At 37.3% G+C, this 18800-nt stretch overlaps 1 protein-coding gene across 1 annotated transcript; it reads right to left on the reverse strand.

The window, feature by feature from the left end:
* Positions 1-3982: 3982 nt before the first annotated feature.
* On the reverse strand, positions 3983-15436 carry LOC101851924 (protein archease-like; the record flags this gene model as incomplete). Its single annotated transcript, XM_005092192.3, is given in 9 exon segments — positions 3983-4856; positions 6382-6418; positions 7563-7615; positions 9221-9303; positions 10430-10511; positions 11197-11228; positions 12753-12763; positions 13352-13376; positions 15354-15436. Coding segments are annotated over 9 exon segments (496 nt in total), but the record flags the coding sequence as incomplete, so codon positions are not given.
* Between the last annotated feature and the right edge of the window lie 3364 nt (positions 15437-18800).

An 18800-nucleotide genomic window follows, 5' to 3' on the forward strand; every position in this document is an offset into this window, starting at 1 on the left:
ACCCCATAGGCCCAAAAATTGACGAACGCCTGATTCCACCACGTCCTGACACATTTCAATCTAAAAATATTCAGCCAGGTGTGTCGCTGAAATAGGGCCTATTATACCACTTCTTAATTATAAGTGGCACGACGCGGTGGAATCAGGCTCTCGTTTATTTTTGAGCATACGGAGTTGATGGTATCATCTTAAGGCCTGTCCATTTTTTCGTGTTTTGGGTGAAAATAATATCCATCTATGTAGAATAGAAGTCGAGAAATGTGTGAATGAAGGGGGTGAGGGTCATCTGGTTTCAGAAGTAAAATTGGCGAGAAGATGGCCGCCAAAGTTGAGTTATTTTTTTAGCTTGAGAGTCTGTAGAAACTGAAATTTTACGTTTATTCTGCCTTAAATCAAAGTTTTTCAGTAAAATCCACACAAAAATGTGCTCTTCAATGGGCATGAAACGTGTGGAACCAAAAAACAAAAATCCGATAAAATCTCCCAAACCTGCGGGAAAATGTCAATTTCTTGACTTTCATTATTTTGACGAGCGCCTGATTTCACCACGACGCCTCGTAGATCTAATGGCATTACATAAATATTACATTATATAGAGCAACGTACAAAAGAACCCAACTCTGAAGCGTGAAAAAAGGAGAGAGTCGGGATGGTGCCGAAGAGAGATAGCCCTATTATAATATTACGGTACTTAGAGTTACAATTTCTTGGAATTACCTCCCCTCGTTGACATCAAATTGTGTGTGTGTGTGTGTGTTTGTGTGTGTATGTGTGTGTGTGTGTGTGTGTGTGTGTATGTGTGAGTGTGTGTGTGGAGTGCGTGTGTGTTTGAGCGCATGAAAAGAACTGGAATTGGGTTGAGTGCTCTTTATTTTCTACTTGCAGTACCAATGTTCAAACCAGGGCAAATCTTCTATATGAGGACGAATGTCATGTTCCCATGTCCTAGACTTTACACAGGTACTATCCCTTTTAACAAGGAAAACAGAATGGTCAATAGGAAAGAATACATGAAACCAAGTATGGAAAACATGGACACGTGTTTTACTCTCCCCCAAGCAAACAGAAAGTTTGTTTGTTATTTTTTGTGGTTTTGTTAGTTTTTTTATGGTTACGAGTTATAAGAAAAAATCAATGGTCCTCATTTTATATTATTTGTATTAAGATTCTTGCCTGCGAGTCTGAGAACATTGAACTGAATTAATGTAAAAATGGAGTTGTGGAAATGGAGCCCTCAAAAATACTGATTTTTGTACAGAAAATAGGCACCATTCTACCTTTTTACGCAATGCTGTTATTCTATTACATAATGTGCGTAAAGCTTGTTCTTACACTGTTGTGCTTTGAAAAAATTTTTACAAAAATACAAAACAGCTAATGAGTGTGTGAGACAGAAAAATGCTTGGCTGCTTATCTGGTTTTGGTTTTGTATGAATTAAACAAAATGAAACTGTAAAAACTTTGATGTCCTGTTTTAATTATTTCTTAATACAAACATGTGTATCAAGAGGCTTTTGGGGGATATCTGAGGAAGAAAGGGATTTCAAATCTCCTGTGCATGAGAAGACTTTTAACTTTAATCCCATAATGACACAATTATTTTTCTTTGTTATTTTATAAGGCACACCATTATAATCAGAACTGACAATACAAGAACAATGCCCTCAAGCCTAAGTTCAGTCACGAAAAATTAGTAAAAAGCAGGAGTCGGGGGCAAGCCCACAACTCTCACAGTCATACTAGGACAAGCTATGGCATCCCAACTCAACTAGTTAACGGGAAAAATTCTTATTTCCACCGGTGGATGACAACAGTTAGTTTAGTTTTAGTAAGAGTTTCATGGCACTTGCAACACAATAAGGTCGTATAACTACTGCCGAAAAGAATGGATGTGTTACAAGAGAGTAACATACAGTACACAAAAAAGGAGGAGAGATAAAGGCAATAGATGTTTGATAGGAAAAAAGGAGCAAACCACACCAGAGCACCCAACAACCACACACAGAGAACAGAGTTAGCATTGAGACAATTCAGTGTTGATGTTTTGTCACACACCATCATGTCATTATTGAGTTTCTCCCCCACACCCACCCCCACCCCCCACTCCCCACCCCCATGATACAGTTGTATCAAACCTGATCATTTCAATAAAATAAGCATTGTGAAATTATTTGGTCGCTTCTAAGCACAAAGGGGCTATCCCGAAAAATGCTGTTTTGAGAAAATCGAAGGAAAAGTTTTTGGACCCTTGTTCAGTTTCTTTAAAAGAAAAGGAGAGTTTTCTCTATAACCCAAAAAATATACACACTAATGAAACAAACTTCACCTATACCAGGTAAGGCAATGCTCACTTTTGGTGTAGGTTAAGATTTCTAGAAACCCCCGAAATCTGGGTTAGTCCGCTTGTCCTTAAAAGCCACCATTTGACCTTGAAACTGAAACCTCACTGAGGCACCTATTAAACACACTGGCAGCATTATTGAGTATTTTAATGAACTTCCATTACTTCCAACAATGACAAGGTACCTTCTTGGCGTGACCCTGCTCTTAATACAGTCCATAACGCACTTAGTGAAACAGCAGGACACAGGACAAAAAAAAGACCTCCCACTGCCACCCTCTAACCAATTCGTTCCTTTCATCCATCATCATACATCACATAAAAACATTATTTTCATAAAAACAACTCAGAGGGCAAAAGTAGCAGGATCAAAACTTCAGCAGAGCGCTTCTTTTATTTACACCTCATCCAGCTCACCACACCAAACTCTCCACTCTTACATCGGGCTCATCTACAGACTACACACCATCAACAATATTTTGACTCATTCACTCATCAAATATATAAATCTATGTACGGTATATTTCACAAAGGACAGAATGCAAAAATGGATGCCTGACACAACTTTCAATACTAGGAGGTAATTTCTTTCTTAAAAAGAGGGAACGGGAAACATTTGTTACACACTCTTTCCATAGTTGTTATATTCGTCGGTTACACACCCATTCCAACAATGTTGCATTCATATATCACATTCTCATTCCACAATTGTTACAATCATTTGTTACACATCCATTCCAACAACGTTGCATTCATATAATACAAACTTACTCCATAGTTGTTCCATTCCTTTGTCACACAATATACCACAGCTGTGATTACCACTTTCAGGTAGACTTCACGGGGATAATATTTAATAACTCCCTTCCAAATTTTCATAATTCCCTTTAAGTGGGAATCATAGTTAAAAGATAAGGAGGTCTCTAAATTATGTATTACAACAGAAATCACTTAACTGTCATTGTTTCGAGATGCTGACTGATTGAAGCTACTTTCTGTAAAACTCGAAAAATTATTTTGTCAATTCTTCGCCCGACTACAAATTTATGAATAGCCACCACTATAAAGACTAAGCAAGTGACTTAATGGAATGACAGATGACCTACTGAAAAATCACAAAACGTAGCCTACACTGCAAAAATACATTACAGCTGATATCAGCTCTCCAGCTATCCAAAATTGGTGACATTAATTTGAATATATACCGATGACGGATGTGAACTGCACTGTTCATGCTTTTAATCATCAGTCTGGTTAGAAATCAAGCAAAGAGACATAAAACCGAAAACGAGAAATCTAAAAATTGACCAGACTGAAATTTCCATTGATGAGAGAAAGAGAGAGAGAGAGAGAAAGAGAGAGAGAGAGAGAGAAAGAGAGAGAGAGAGAGAGAGAGAGAGAAATAAATAAAGAGAGAGAGAGAGAAATAAATAAATAAAGAGAGAGAGACAGAGAGAGACAGAGAGAGACAGAGAGAGACAGAGAGACAGAGCTGTTAATTGAAATGGAAAAATATTTAGTGCACCCTTTTGTCTCATCTAATTTCCTTAAGAACGAACTGAGGGATGAATTCCACAGCCACATATAATTTGTTTCAATAACTGCTGTCGGAAGAATTCATTTTGACTGCTCCTTTGTTTCTTGAGAATCTCATACGCCAATACTTGAAGTTATTAATAAACTTGATATAAATGTGAATTACCCAATTCGTAAGATTGCTTGTAGGAATTAGTCTTATCTTTAATATATTTTTTGTTCCTCTCAAATCAAGCACGGTTTCAATGATGACATGTTAAGTTCATTATCAAATCAAATGCAAAGCTGTTGAGGACTATTCTATTGAAGGTTTTACATGATTTCCCCACAATCATTAAGTTTTTAAAATACTTCAATGTGTCGTATATTGCTATTGAAATGGCACTTTCAAGGTGGATTTTGGTCATAACTTTAGTTACTGCAGCATTCCATTGAAAAACATCATGTCGGGGTCAACATTCCAGAGGTAAACTGTTGCAACTCCACATACAAGACTTCTGTTGTGGGATAGTTAAAGCTGCAAATATGTCAGTCTTTAAAATGCCATAACTAGATAACAAAGAGGAATTCCAATTTTTTGGTACCGCTAAAGCATGCAGATGTGTGTTCTACTCACTACTCACCGACTTCAAGTTTGACTCTTCTGTCTTGGCTATTTTAATCTATTTAAAGAAATCAATCAGTTTTTTCTCTCTCCTGGAAAATTGCAGTTTTTGAGTTACGGCAGTTTTCCAGCAGGGTGACGATACACGAGTTGAAAATTGGAGATGTAACAAGACAGTAACAAACCCAAAAAAGGAGGAGAGATAAGGACAATAGATTCTTGATAGGAAAGAAGGAGCATACCACACCAGAGAACCCTTCAACCACCCAAAAAGACACATTCTGTTTATATATCAATAATGACAAAGATGTCGTTGTTCTCCGAATCTTTGTGTACTTGCATGTTGGAGTAAGTGATGGCCTTCACCTCAGTCCCCTGAAACCAAACAAAAAAGACAGAATTCTGAGCCAACAGAGGTTTGAGATTTTTACAAAATTCCACCCCACTTAAATGACCCGCCATCGAAACACAAATCCGACTACAGTCAAACTCGGAAATAACAGGACAGATGGGACCGGCAGTTTTTCCCTGTTAAAAGCGAGTCCTGTTATATGGGAAACTACCTGTCCCGTTGCACTTTCAGCTTACTACATGAGTAAATATTCGATTACCACAGATCCTTTTCCAGTGGGCTGTTTTACTGACACTGAGACAGAATTGATCAGTGACCCCAACACTATGGCGGGGTATGTATTTGAAAGTTTGTTTATTTTTAGGCAAGTGATCATACAACCAGGCGAAATGTTTTGGTCGAGACAAATTTTCATAATTTGACGGATTGAAATCAAATTCATCAGCTGCAAGATGACTGTTATATCTGAGTTTGGGCAAATTGAGTCCTGTTATAGCCAGGTTTATATTACTTACACTTAAAGAGAAAAAAAATGGGGATTTGATTTATCACTGTTACATATCCAAGTTCCTGTAATAAGAGATGCTATAAATGGACTGGACTGTATGTTCCTAAATCCCCCATCACTGCCTAATACTTTGACTTTCACATCGGCTACAATTGGGAATTACTCATGACCATGATTAATTGTAAAGGAAATCTCAGTGAACTACCACAATAAGCACGACTTTCAGTTTGACAAGTTGTTCCATTTTCTTCCAACATTCTACATGTCTCTGTCAAGCTAGGGCAGAAAAAAAAAAGTACAATCATTTGAATCTGAAGCTTTTCTTAGTAAATTTGTAAACTTTTCCTCTTTGAACTAAGCTTAACATCCAGAGAGCATAAATCTTTCCAAGGACAGCAATCCACAGAGAAAATAAACTAAAAGCCAATGAACGACTGGTCTGGTCAAAAAGAGGAATCAGACGATACTGGGGATTTAGATCAAGATCTAAGACAGGAGCAAGGAAAAGAAATGTGCCACAACACTGTGGAATCAGACGCTCATAAATTTTTTGACATGTATGGAGTTATAGGTATCATTAAAAATTTTGTTCACTTATTTTGCTTGGATTTTTTTTAAAATACCATGTATCTTGAATAGGAGTCGAGATATTTGTGACTGAAGGAGATGGGATCGCCATACTTCAGAGGTAAATTTAGCTAGAAAAATGCCGCAAAAGTTTAGTGACTTCCGTAACTGAAGAGCCCTTGGAAACAAAAAATGTACATTTTTTGTGTACTTAATCGACATCTATCAGTAAAATCCATACCGATATGTTTTTAAATGGATATGAAAAGTGTTGATCCATAAAAACAAAAATTCGACAAGAAAAACTGCCAAACCATCCGAAAAATGCCTGTTCCCTCAATTTCATTATTTTGACGAGCGCCTGATTTCACCATGTTGCCTCACAAATTTCAATGATGTTGCTTTCTCCATCTTGTCAGTATTCTCAGTTCAAGCTGTCGTTAAATATGACCTAAAATGGTACATAACCTCACCTGTGGGTGTTTGCTAATTTCGAAAGGCTCGCCATACCTGGAGAAAAAGAATGAACATAGCTTACATTTTTTTCCATCTTTTTTTGCTTGAAATTCTAGAATCTGAGAGAGAACTTCAAATACTTTCTTCCACTGATACCAAAGAAAAGAGGTATATAACTACCTTTATTTGTGGAAATTAATAAATTTGCCTTTATGTGAGAGGTGGAACTTCCATGAAAGTGAAGACAACTTTCAATTTATTTTTATTGTATAAATTCAAAGGAACCTGCTTGTTAGCCGCCCCCCCCCCCCCCCCCCCCCCCGGCCTCCCATCCCCCAATCCTCTTCAGCCTGACTCGGCCAAGTGACAGAAATATGCAGAACACAAATTAAACATGTTGTTGATAAGTATGTCATTAAGGACTTATGCTTTTTTCACGAAAGTCTCTTCTGTAGAATCTGTGTCTTATGTGACGTGGGCCAATGGTCTGAAACTTTGAAGAAACACTTACTTACTTACAACTTACTTATTGATCACTTAATTATTGTTTTTGAAAATCAGTACACAATGGTAAAAAGAACAGTATGAACTAAAATATATATGTGAGGCAGCGTGGTGGAATCAGTCTCACGTTAAAATAATCAAAATGAAGAAACTTGCATATTTCCGCAGGTTTATGAATTTTTATGAATTTTTTGTTTTTGGCTCAACACCTTTCATGCCCATTAAAGAACTCATTTCTGTGTGAATTTCTCTGAGAAACGTTGATTTAAGGCACAAAAATGTAAATTTTCAGTTACAACGGACTCTTAAACTAAGGAGATAACTAATCCGTGGCGGCCATTTTCTCACTAATTTTACCTCTGAAAACAGGTGACCTCCACCTCCTTCTTTCACAAATATCTCGACTTGTATTCAAGATAAATGGATATTTTTTTAATCCAAATAAAGACAAGTGAACTAGATTTAAGATTTAAATACCAATAACTCTACGTGCCCAAAAATTGACAAGAGCCTGATTCCTTCACGCTGCCTCACATATTAGAAGTCAGTGAAAGGCCACTTAGCCTCTTTCTAAGACACCCAAACCAAAACACCTATAACATAACACCGTGCAATGTATTTCAATCTGTATATAAAATACATCTTTTGGTAGACATTCGACAATAATTGAAAGGAAAAATCCCACATCACTCACCCTTCTGCTTTCAGTCTGAAATTTTCAGCGTCAAACTCTGTAATCTTCACCACCTGAAGGAGGACAAAAAGTATTCTCACAGATTTTCAACTTAGGCTTAAGAAAAAGAAGCATGTGAACTCAATAACTGATGGAGAAAAGAATGAAAGTAAGGCAGGAATGGTAAAAAAAAGAGTAAAAACCTACCATGGACACCATCCAACCACCCACTATTCCAGGCTCTTACAGAACAAATAAAAGTTGACACCACAGCCTCTCAATGTCAGCGAGATTATATCTTTACTATTTCCCTTGAATTTATTACTGGATCCCTAATAACGAGAATTCTGCTTTAACGGACATTTCGCACCGGTCCCCTCCCTCTCGTTATAACAGGATTCCACTGTATCACAATTTCCATGTCTTACTTTTTTCCACTGACACCAAAGCGAACAGATATAAAACTATCTTTATTTGTGGAAAGTAATACATCTGCCTTCATAATCAGAATCACAAGGTAGTACATGTAGCTGGTAGAAAATGATAGTAATTCCCAGATGATATCTCTACAATAAGTTAAAAACTGATGATAAGATTTGAATTTGAATCCTAAAGTCAAAATATCAAGGACACTATAAATAAAACTCTCTTCATCATTTGTAAGTGCCTACTATTTATAACAAATTATTTCCCAACAAATCTGTAGTAGGTTCAATATTTTAAAACTTTACTATTTGTTTCTATAATCTCAACAGTCGAATTATGAAAAGTTAAATCTGATTAGACGTATTTACCCAAATAGCAAATAACACGGGAAAATTTTTTACCAAACAAGTCTGTAGTAGTCAGAGGTAAATAAACAGTCATATCATCAGCTAAAATAAATCCCACGCTCATGCCCCCAGCATGAAATAGTATGATCACAATCAGTGAAAAAAAAAATTTTGAACACCATGTAGGCTACAACTCTTGTTGACAGACAGCTGATTCAAGAGCAGATAATGCCAGGCCTATCATGACCTAGGTAACAAAACAGACTACTCCAAGGGTAGGATCAGAGAGAGATTCTAGTTAGAAATATAGACAAGCACATTGACACCACAATGCCCATCTAAGGTAATGTTTGTTTTAGTAAGTGTTTTATGGCACTTGCAACACAATATGGTCGTATAAGTGCCGAAGATTAGAGGCGTTACAGGAGAGTAACAAACACAAACAAGAAGGAGGGGAGATAAGGATGATAGTTGTTCGATAAGAAAGAAGGAGAAAACCACACCAGAGCACCCACCAACCACCCACATCTAAGGTAAAAGAAAACAGAGATAGACAAACAGTAACAATAAAAGGAAACAAACAAATAGAAGCTACCAGTGAGAAGCATCCTCTAACAAAGAGAACAACATTTCTGAAGCACGCTGACAAAATGAGTTACTTCTCAGATTCGAGCCCTATGGAAATAGATACATCACGCTTAAAGGTCAAGTTTTTTACTATTCATAAGTATGAAATAATAGACAATAAAATATCTACAAATTTGACCCTAGTGTCGACTTTTGGCCAACATCTCCATTTGTGGATTGTGAGAAGTAACTCATTTTGTCAGCAAGCCTCACATTTTAAAATTTGCTGTCAGAATTCACTAACTAGCATATATTATTTCTTCCACCCACTCCACCTACCCGAGCTATGAGGAATGGCTCTGCAGAGAAAAGGAACAGGAACTCGTCCAGAAAATGGTACAACAGATTCAGCATATCATCAGCTGTGGATTAAAAAAGAGTTGCAGTTTAATATGAGCTTTCATGATACATTAAAAGGAAACATATTGTCAGAAAGCAGGTAAGGTCGAAAAAAGTCCAATGAAAAAGAGAAGTGGATAGAGCAAACCACATGAGACCATCTATCAATTCAACTTACTTTTAGTAAGAGTTTTACAGCACTTGCAATACAATAAGGTCATAAAAGTGCTGAATATTAGAGGTGTTACAAGAGAGTAACAAACACACAAAAAACAGGAAAGATCAGGATGGTACATGTTTGATAGGAAAGAAGGAGCAAATCACAATAGAGCAACCGCCAACCACTCGCATCCATCAATTCTCCACCCCAAGTCACTCATGGAATTAATTCATTACTTGGTCTTACTACAGCAAATACAATATTATACATGTGTAAGAAACTGAAAGAAAAGAAAAATGTTGAGGTATATTGTATGATATAGACAATGACTCTGCCTCAGAGCTCTTCATGTACACATATATATGAAGCAAAATTACGGACGTATTACAGTAAAATGTAAACACAACAGACCATGATGTCTGCAATGAGGTAAATGTTAATATTTTCCACACTTGTCGAGACAATTCAGATCATTTATGAGACAGCCTGTTCTAACCCTGCCTACTAGTGCCAACTCATTTAGCTACCATCACATTTTAAACAAGTATTTTTTAATTAGCAACACATCGCAACCTCGGTGCTCTCTTGTCGTATCTCCATTTTTTTTTTTTACATTGAAAATGTGACTTCTTCTTAAGCTCACTCTTTTTTATGAACTGTTTTCACTATTTCAAAAAATGGATACGACACGAAAGCACTGAAGTCCAGACACGCTGTACTTTTAAGATTAAAAAAAGGAAACAATTGGAGCACAAGCAGTTGCCTACTTTGTTTTTTATTTAGTTGGGGGTTTTTTATTAAGAGTTTTACGGCACTTGCAACACAATTAAGTCATTTCAGTGCAGAAGATTGGAAGTGTTATAAGAGAGGAAAAACCACCCAAAAAAAGAAGAAGAAATAAGGACGATAAATATTTGACAGGAAAGAAGGAAAAAACACACCAGAACACCCGCCAACAACCCCAATTACTTCAACACTCAAGAGCCTACCTTGGACTTCGATCTCATGCACCTGAACCATGTCCACCCGAGACAGGTCTGTGGTCATGTAGCCAAACATGGCCATGGCACACTGAAGCAACAAAAGGAGGTTGAAGTTTGAGTCAGAGTATAGTCAATATTTTGTTTTAGTAAGTGTTTTACGGCACTTGCAAAACAATAAAGTCATATAGGTGCAGAAGATTAGAGGTGTTACAAGAGAGCAACAAACACAAAGAAGGAGGGGAGACAAAGACAATAGGTGTTTGATAGGAAAGAAGAAGCAAACCACACCAGAGCATCCAGCAACCACCCACTTAGTCAATGTTTTGAAAGAGTTATATGACACTTGCAACACACAACGGTCAAGAAAATTCTTTAAAAATATTTAGAATAATTTTTTTGCAAAATCCTTGAAAAATATGATGTAGAAATAAGTTTGTATCATTCTCTTTGTTTCAAAAAGTCTTACAAAATCATAAAATTTAAGTTCTTCGTATTTTAGTTTCACAAAATTTCAATAAAAATTAGGCTCAAGGTATATTTTGGGCGAGATAACTCAGATTATCTCTACGCACCATTTTCTCAGAGCCACAAACACAAGACATTAGAAAGATCACGTGTTAAGTCAAAATAATAAACAGCTTTTCCTCACCCATCAGGAAGTCTCTTTTAAAACTTTAATAAGATAATTCAGGAAACAAGATCTACAATTTAATGTCCACCTCCAATAACTAAATTTGTTGTTGAAGTATACAAAGAAAAATGTAACCATTCACCTGCTCAAAGCTTTCCTTTAGGTCTGCACCCCCTGAGGAACTCACTGTAAGGGAAATTCTTCTAGTTTTAGTAGAGGTTTTACAGCGCTCGCAACTGCATTAGGTCATATGAGCGCCAGATGATTAGAGGTGTTACAAGAGAGTAACAAACATAAAAAAGAAGAAGGAAAGATAAGGACGATAGATGTCTGATAGGAAAGAAGAAGCAAACCACACCAGAGCACCCGCCAACCACCCATTTCTTCAAATTTTGACCATTCAGAAAAACTTACAAAATGGCATCGAACAGTAGGATGAAAATATAAAACAGGAAGAAAATACAGAACAAAATAATACTATAGTTTAAATTCTAAAGAACTCGATAAGTGTTAAAATGTCGTTGTTTCTTTCACAATCCAAGAGTCCATTTTTGTTATTTTATAGTAGAGGGTTTTAAGGCATAAGGTCATATGAGCGCCAAGGGGTGGGTGTCAACGAAGAAGTCTTTACAGGGAATCAGACTTAGACTGCTCACCTCTCTAGCTTCAACAGCACAAGGTCTGCTTCGACTATCAAGGCACCCCGGAAATAGCAGATGACAAGAGAGTGACAAACATACAAAAGAAGTAGAGGAAAATGACAATAGTAAGGATCAGGAAAGAAAAAGCAGCAGTTCCCTGTTGTAGATCAGGCACAGTTATGAGCGTGACATGAATCAGCCCATTTACAATTCTACTATGCTCAACCGAGAAATGTCCCCCTTTTGGGAATGGCCTAAAGACACAACAGTCAGTGGCACTGCCCCAGGGGGTCAAAAGTCCATGACTTTTAGTCTAAGACCACATGCTTCACAGTGGAAGCCCAAATCAGTTGGTCCTATTTGATATTTGTCACGATGCGGTACAAGAATCAGGCGCTTGTCACTTTTTTGGGCATCTCGAGTTATTGGTATCATCTTAAAATTTGTTCGTTTGTCTACCTTTCGAAGAAAAAAGTACCCATCTATCTGGAATAGAAGTCGAGTTATTTGTGATTGGAGTAGGCAGGGGTAGCCTGGTTTCAGGAGTTCAATTAGCAAAAAAATGGCTGCCAAATCTTGGGGACCTACAAAGCTTGAGAGTCCTTGGAAACTAAAAATTTATTTTCTGGGGGCCTTTAATCAACGTTTCTCAGTAAAAATCCACAAAGAAATGTGTTTTGAAATGGACATAAAAGATGTTGAGCCAAAAGAACAAAAATTTGATAAAAGTTGTCAAACTGGGCGATATACATACTGTCACTGACATAAAACTCAAGGGGGAAAAAGTTGAAATAACAAAAAGGGCAAAAGTGTGGCACAAAAAGAGAAACTAGCATAGACACGAGACACAAATGAAAAAAGAATGACAGCATTTGGCCTTTTTGATGCACCTTCAATATTTTTTTCCATCATAGCTACAGGGTGCGTAAACCCAAAGTTGGGTTGGGGGAGGGGAGGGAGAAGGGGAAGGACGTGGGGGAAGGGGGAGGGGGTACCTTATTGACTACTTGAATAGACTTAATTCAGTCAACAACCAGCACACCAAAATAAAGGATACAGGAGTGAATTCTGAAAAAGAAATGATTATTAAAAAAGTTAATGAACAGCATGTTGCACATTGAAATGCTATCACAAACAATTTTTTTATCAACACTAGATCTACTTCCAAATATTCACACACTTCCTCAGACACCTACATAGATCTAAATAACAAGATGATTTACATCTTCATTACAATTACAGGAATACTTATATGTTTTAGTAGAGGTAATACGGCGCTTGCAACTGCATAAGGTCGCATGAGCACCAAAAGGTTAGAGGTGTTACAAGAGAGTAACAAACATAAAAAACAAGAAGGGGAGATAAGGATGATAGATGTTTGATAGGAAAGAAGAAGCAAACCACACCAGAGCACCCGCCAACCACCCACTTACAGAAGTACAACAACTGAAGAAAGCATTTAATTTCATTCATAAAACTACTTTTAGAGCTAAAAGACATGAATGAGACCACCGTTTAAGTAATACTGCACTTATTTTATTACTATGCACAAAATGATACTAAGCACTTAACTGGAAACAAGATCAGGGAGACAAGAATAGTCTTAGTCATTAATAAGTTAAAATTGTAAATAAATCACACCATTTCCCCACTCACTGAACATCTGCAGTATGGTCCAAATCTGAAACGACAGGAGAGACAACTTTATCACCAGCACTCATAAACTGAACTTTTAATATTTCAAAATATGTTTTGCTTTCTTTTAAAATAAAGAAGAATATGTTAACAAAATGAACCAGTCCACTAAACCCCTTCTACTTAAAAGCAAAAATGACACAAAAGGGAAGACAGGCAGTACACGACAGGGTTGTTAATAAATCTCAATCCCCATCCACCTGCAAACCGCATAGGCATAGAGTACTCCAGATCAAGCACAGAGAATTTCCAATGCTAGAAGAAGACAAGAAACTACCTACAAAAAGGTCATTTCATATTGCCATGGTTGCTGAAGTTGAAAAAAAAAAGTGCCCACCTACAACCCTCACGTAGCCTTTTTTTTGGTAAGTGTTTTACGGCGTTCGCAACTGCATAAGGTCATATGAGCGCGCGGAAAACATCATGTATGGTGTGAAACAAGTCTATCCTACCACCCTGTAGCTGTGATATCATAATTAAAGGAAAGCTATCTCCGGAAAAGTGACAAAGAAATGAGTTTTGAGTGGAAGAGTAAATGTGTCATGACGCAGTGGATTCGGGAGCTCATCAATATTTGGGCAGACGGAATTATTTATATCATCTGAAAGCTTATTCATTTGCCTCAATGAATGCGATTGAAGGAGGACAGGTCACCTGGTTTCAGAGGTAATACTAGCAAGAAATGGGCTGTCAAATTTTTTAAATTTCAATTGCTTATGACTCCTTGAAAACTGAAAGTTTACATATTTTACATACCTCCCTCGGTCTTTGTCCCTATCTCTATGTTTTACAGTAAAGATCACATGAAATGTGTTAACAGGTGGACATAAAAGGTGTTGAGCCTTTTAAACAATTCTATAAAAATTGCCAAACTTGAAGAAAAATACCTGTTTCCTTGATTGCATTATTTTGATGCGCGCCTTATTTCACCATGGTACCTCACAAATGGTATCACTCTTTCTTAAAAAACAATTTTTTTATACTCTTACATCTAAAAATTTGTTGGTGCTTGTTCTTATAAAATATTTATATTATATTTCAAACCTTCCACTCATATTATTAGATCTCTTCAGCTGTTAGAATGACAGCTGCTAGACAAAGTCATAGTTATTCCTGTGGCATGGTGTTATAGTATTACAGATAGCTGATTATCTTTAATCAACTCTTTTTCGTATATTTTTTTTTCTTTACCCCAGACATTCTTTGTATTGTTCCCTGTTCATTTCTGTCTCTCACTCATCATAGAAAAACAACAGTTACTGTCAGCCGCATTTACCCTGAAGGGTTGGGACCAAAAACTCAAAATACAAGGTAAAGATTTTATCTTAGAGAGATCCAAATTTTTCTCACCTTCTATTTCACCCACAGTCCTTTCAGAAGACCAAACACTCAACCTCTCAAACATTATGAAAAGACTCTTTATTATCTCAATACAGTCAAACTCAGATACAACAGGACAAACGGGACCGGCAGTTTTTCCCAGTTAAAGCGAGTCCTGTTATAACCGTTATCACGGAAAACTACCAGTCCCATTGCTGCTTTGCACCTTCAGCTTATTCAATTACCACAGATCATTTTCCAGTCGGCTATTTTGTTGACACAGAGATGGAATCGATCAGTGACCCCAACACAATGGGGTGGGGTAGGTGTTTGAAAGTTTGTGTTTAGTCAAGCGATCATACGACCAGGCGAAATGCCTTGGTTGAGACAAATTTTAATAATTTGACGGATCGAAAGCAAGTTCATGCGCTGCAAGATCACTGTCATATTATATCCAAGTCTGTGCAAATTGAACCCTGTTATAGCCAGGCTCATATTACTTACACTTATAGAGAAAAAAAAAGGAGTGATTGATCACTGTTAGTGTTTATCCAAGTTCCTGTATAAAACAGGCTGAACTGAGAAAAAAAAAATACAGGACAAGATTTAAAAAACAATGACTAATAATTCTATTCTAACTTACATTCATATTTGATTTCTGGCACAGCAGGGGCTTCTCCTTCCATAAGTAACCTTCCTTCATTTTCATCATCCATCTTTCGCCGCCTGTAAATAATAAACAATTAGGATAAATTACGTAGTATACTAGTAGTGATTTGTTCCCAAATTCTTTTCTCTCTAGCTGGTTTTTTTTTTTGGCTTAACTGACAGTATAATAATACACCTAACAACAAGTTGTGATTTAGATGTAGGTAACAGTCAGTTGGCACTATCTGTCCCCGTCGTTTTAAGCAAGAAAAATTCTGACATTATGCAAACTGAGCCCAAAAATGTGAAATTACGCGATTTTGTTAATTTTACAAAGAATGATAAAGGAAAATAATCCGAAATTAATTTTTTTTAAACGATCATATTTTGCTAAATTATGCGGGGTGCATAAAACCACGGGGACAGCACAATACAGGTCAGCCAAGCTGTTTCAAAGACGATGCTGTGTCATATATAAGTATCAGAGCATCAATTCAGTACCTTCCACTTCCTGGAGTACCATACATTGTGGGTCCTTTTCTTTTCGAAAACTGCAAAAATGCATTGGTCCAAAAAGAAGAAGCACATCATTCTCAAAAAGAAAAAGAGCCACAATGAACGGAACTCGCATTCATTTATAAAGGACACCCATGTCCAAACATACACAGGAGCTTAACTCTTTGAGCGGTGTTCACGACATAAGTCGCGAAAACCTTCTTGGTTCCCTCAGCAGCAGTCGCGACTTATGTCACAATAACAACAATAAACACAGGGTGGTAAGTTTTCCGATTCACCGCAAAGTGCCTGAGAGAGAGAGAGAGAGAGAGAGAGAGAGAGAGAGAGAGAGAGAGAGAGAGAGAGAGAGAGAGAGAGAGAGATAGAGAGAGAGATAGAGAGAGAGAGAGAGATAGAAAGAGAGAGAGAGAGATAGAAAGAGAGAGAGAGAGAGAGAGAGAGAGAGAGAGAGAGAGAGAGAGAGAGAGAGAGAGAGAGAGAGAGAAAGAGAGAGAGAGAGATAGAAAGAGAGAGAGAGAGAGAGAGAGAGATAGAAAGAGAGAGAGAGAGAGAGAGAGAGAGAGAGAGAGAGAGAGAGAGAGAGAGAGAGAGAGAGAGAGAGAGAGAGAGGAGGAGTAGATCTTGTGAGAACTTTCGAGCAAAACAAAATGGCGACCGGCGGAGTTCGGCTCGATTCAAAAAGTTAAACAGCCGTAGCATCTTTGTAGATGATCAAATTAGGCTATATATATATATATATATAGTTTATTTTCTGAAATTATTTTTTTTTAAATCACATCGCACAAAACCGACAGCCGTGGCCTCTTCCCACAACAAGCCGAGAGTGTGATATCGCTACGCGCAATCTCATTGGTCGATCTAATTAACTTTGCCCCCGGCAAAGTCAACTCAACTTGGTTGTTCTGTTCAAACTAATGATCCAGGGAGGGCCAGTTTAGATAGATCTCTAGAATCTAGACTCAACAGTTACGAAGGTAGCGTAAACACGACCTCGCGGGCACTTGCGGCCTTCCGACCGCGTGGTATCGGTGAAATCGGGGTAATTCCGATCGCTGTTTCTTTGCTCTTTCACTATAAAACACCAAACAGCGTACACCTTGTAAAAGTTCAGCTTTTCCTCGTTACAATGGTGTAGGTTGTTTTTATGTCCGATTAGTGAGCTGGAGAATCGCCGACGAAAGCGAAGCCCCTCACGGTCGGAATGCGTGGTCGGCCGGTTGAAAAATTGACACGAGTGCATTCAAATGCTTTGCGGAATGAGGGATGCGTCTTTTCATTGGCGGAGAACTGTAGAGCTTTAAACAGGCTTTCCCGCGGTATTTATTTGGCCTTTGGCATTTAAATAGAGAAAGCTTTTAAAAATACTGTCAAAATGTTTAAAGATCACTTTTTACACATAATATGTAAAATACCGGCTTAAAAAATAGACTAAACAAAAGATCAGCTCATTTCCTATTAGAATAAAGTAATCAACATGGAATTATTTTTCATCACTCCTTCCGCGAGACTCAGAAAGCATGTGACCCCGCACGCTGGGTACACTACAGTATAGAGCCAACTCGCTCGCAGCGGAGCCCGGTGCAGCGCCGGCCGGGCCAACGCTCGGTGTTTTTGTCGAAATAACGACAGATCATCGTGTTTGAGGCGATAAAATACTGATTTGTAATGATCTCACAGTCTTGAAAAAAATTAGGCTCCATATATTTGTTATAGTGATTGTACTCTGTTAATGTGGAGATGTTTAGTGCTCTTGGTACTCTTTTATTGTCTCTCAAACATGGGGTTGCAGCCAGTGACTGACTTAAACAAATTTGATCAAATTTTAAACAACTACCATTTTCTTAAAAATTGACTAAGAGGTTAAAGAATGGTACCAAAATGCTCAGTAGGCCTTTCAAATGGAACAGATAAATTTGGCATACAGCTACTTTGAAAATTTAGTTTCTGGTACCTAGTCTAGTAACTGGATATTTAATTTAAAAAATTAAGCTCATGTCTCAATTGTTGTCATGATAATCGAAAAAAAATTTCCGTAAATGCTGGAAATATTAGGAACAAGGGGCGAAAGTTGGAAGGGACGGCATGCTGGACTCATTTCAGAGTCTGAATATAAGTTTTCTCTATTATTCGGACTCGAGTCCGAATAGTCACTTCGATAAACCTAACCCTGACTGCCTGACCCAACCCCTAACCTTACCCCAAACCCTACCTCGAACCCTAATCCTCTATTCGACTCTGTTTCTTAGTGTTCGCTTGTTACGGAATTCCTCCCAGCCTATCAATCATCTCAGACTCAGAGTAGCAGGACTCCTACTTTCACTTTCCATACAGATCAATGTCAATACCAATGAGATTGTTATAAAAAGTTTATTAAAGCAGGTGACAACATTGCTGTGGTTCAAGTGTGAATATATCGACTTAACAGCACATGAAACAGGAACAGGACCTTACTATTGTTTATTCAGCGATGACTTTTATAAAATAACACTACTGTCTTTCGATGACAATCTGTGAGTAACAACCGTGTCTTACACTGTCTTGCCGTGTGGTAGTGGTGGTGAAATACAACAACCCTAAATTATTTCATTTTCCTGCTAAAATTAGAAGAAAGAAAATCTTTAATAAGTTATTTCTTTGCTTTCTACTTTTCTTATCTTGATGGGCACATAAAGCTAAACAACATTTGGTCCTTCACTTTATAATTCATTATTGAAATCAAAACTAAATAGAATACTCAAGTTTTCAATGATAATGACAATTATTGATGATGAAAAATAAACGCGTAAATAATATAATTTTTACTTAATCTGGAATACTAAAAGTAAATACTTCGTGAAGATTAGTTTTGTTCATGCTTTTGTATTCGTAGCTCTCGTATTTCGTTCAAATAGGTGACATTTTTTTAAAAATTAAAGAGCCTTATTGA

This window comes from Aplysia californica, unplaced genomic scaffold (genome assembly GCF_000002075.1).
Source record: "Aplysia californica isolate F4 #8 unplaced genomic scaffold, AplCal3.0 scaffold00042, whole genome shotgun sequence".
In the NCBI taxonomy this organism is placed as follows: Eukaryota; Metazoa; Mollusca; class Gastropoda; order Aplysiida; family Aplysiidae; genus Aplysia; species Aplysia californica.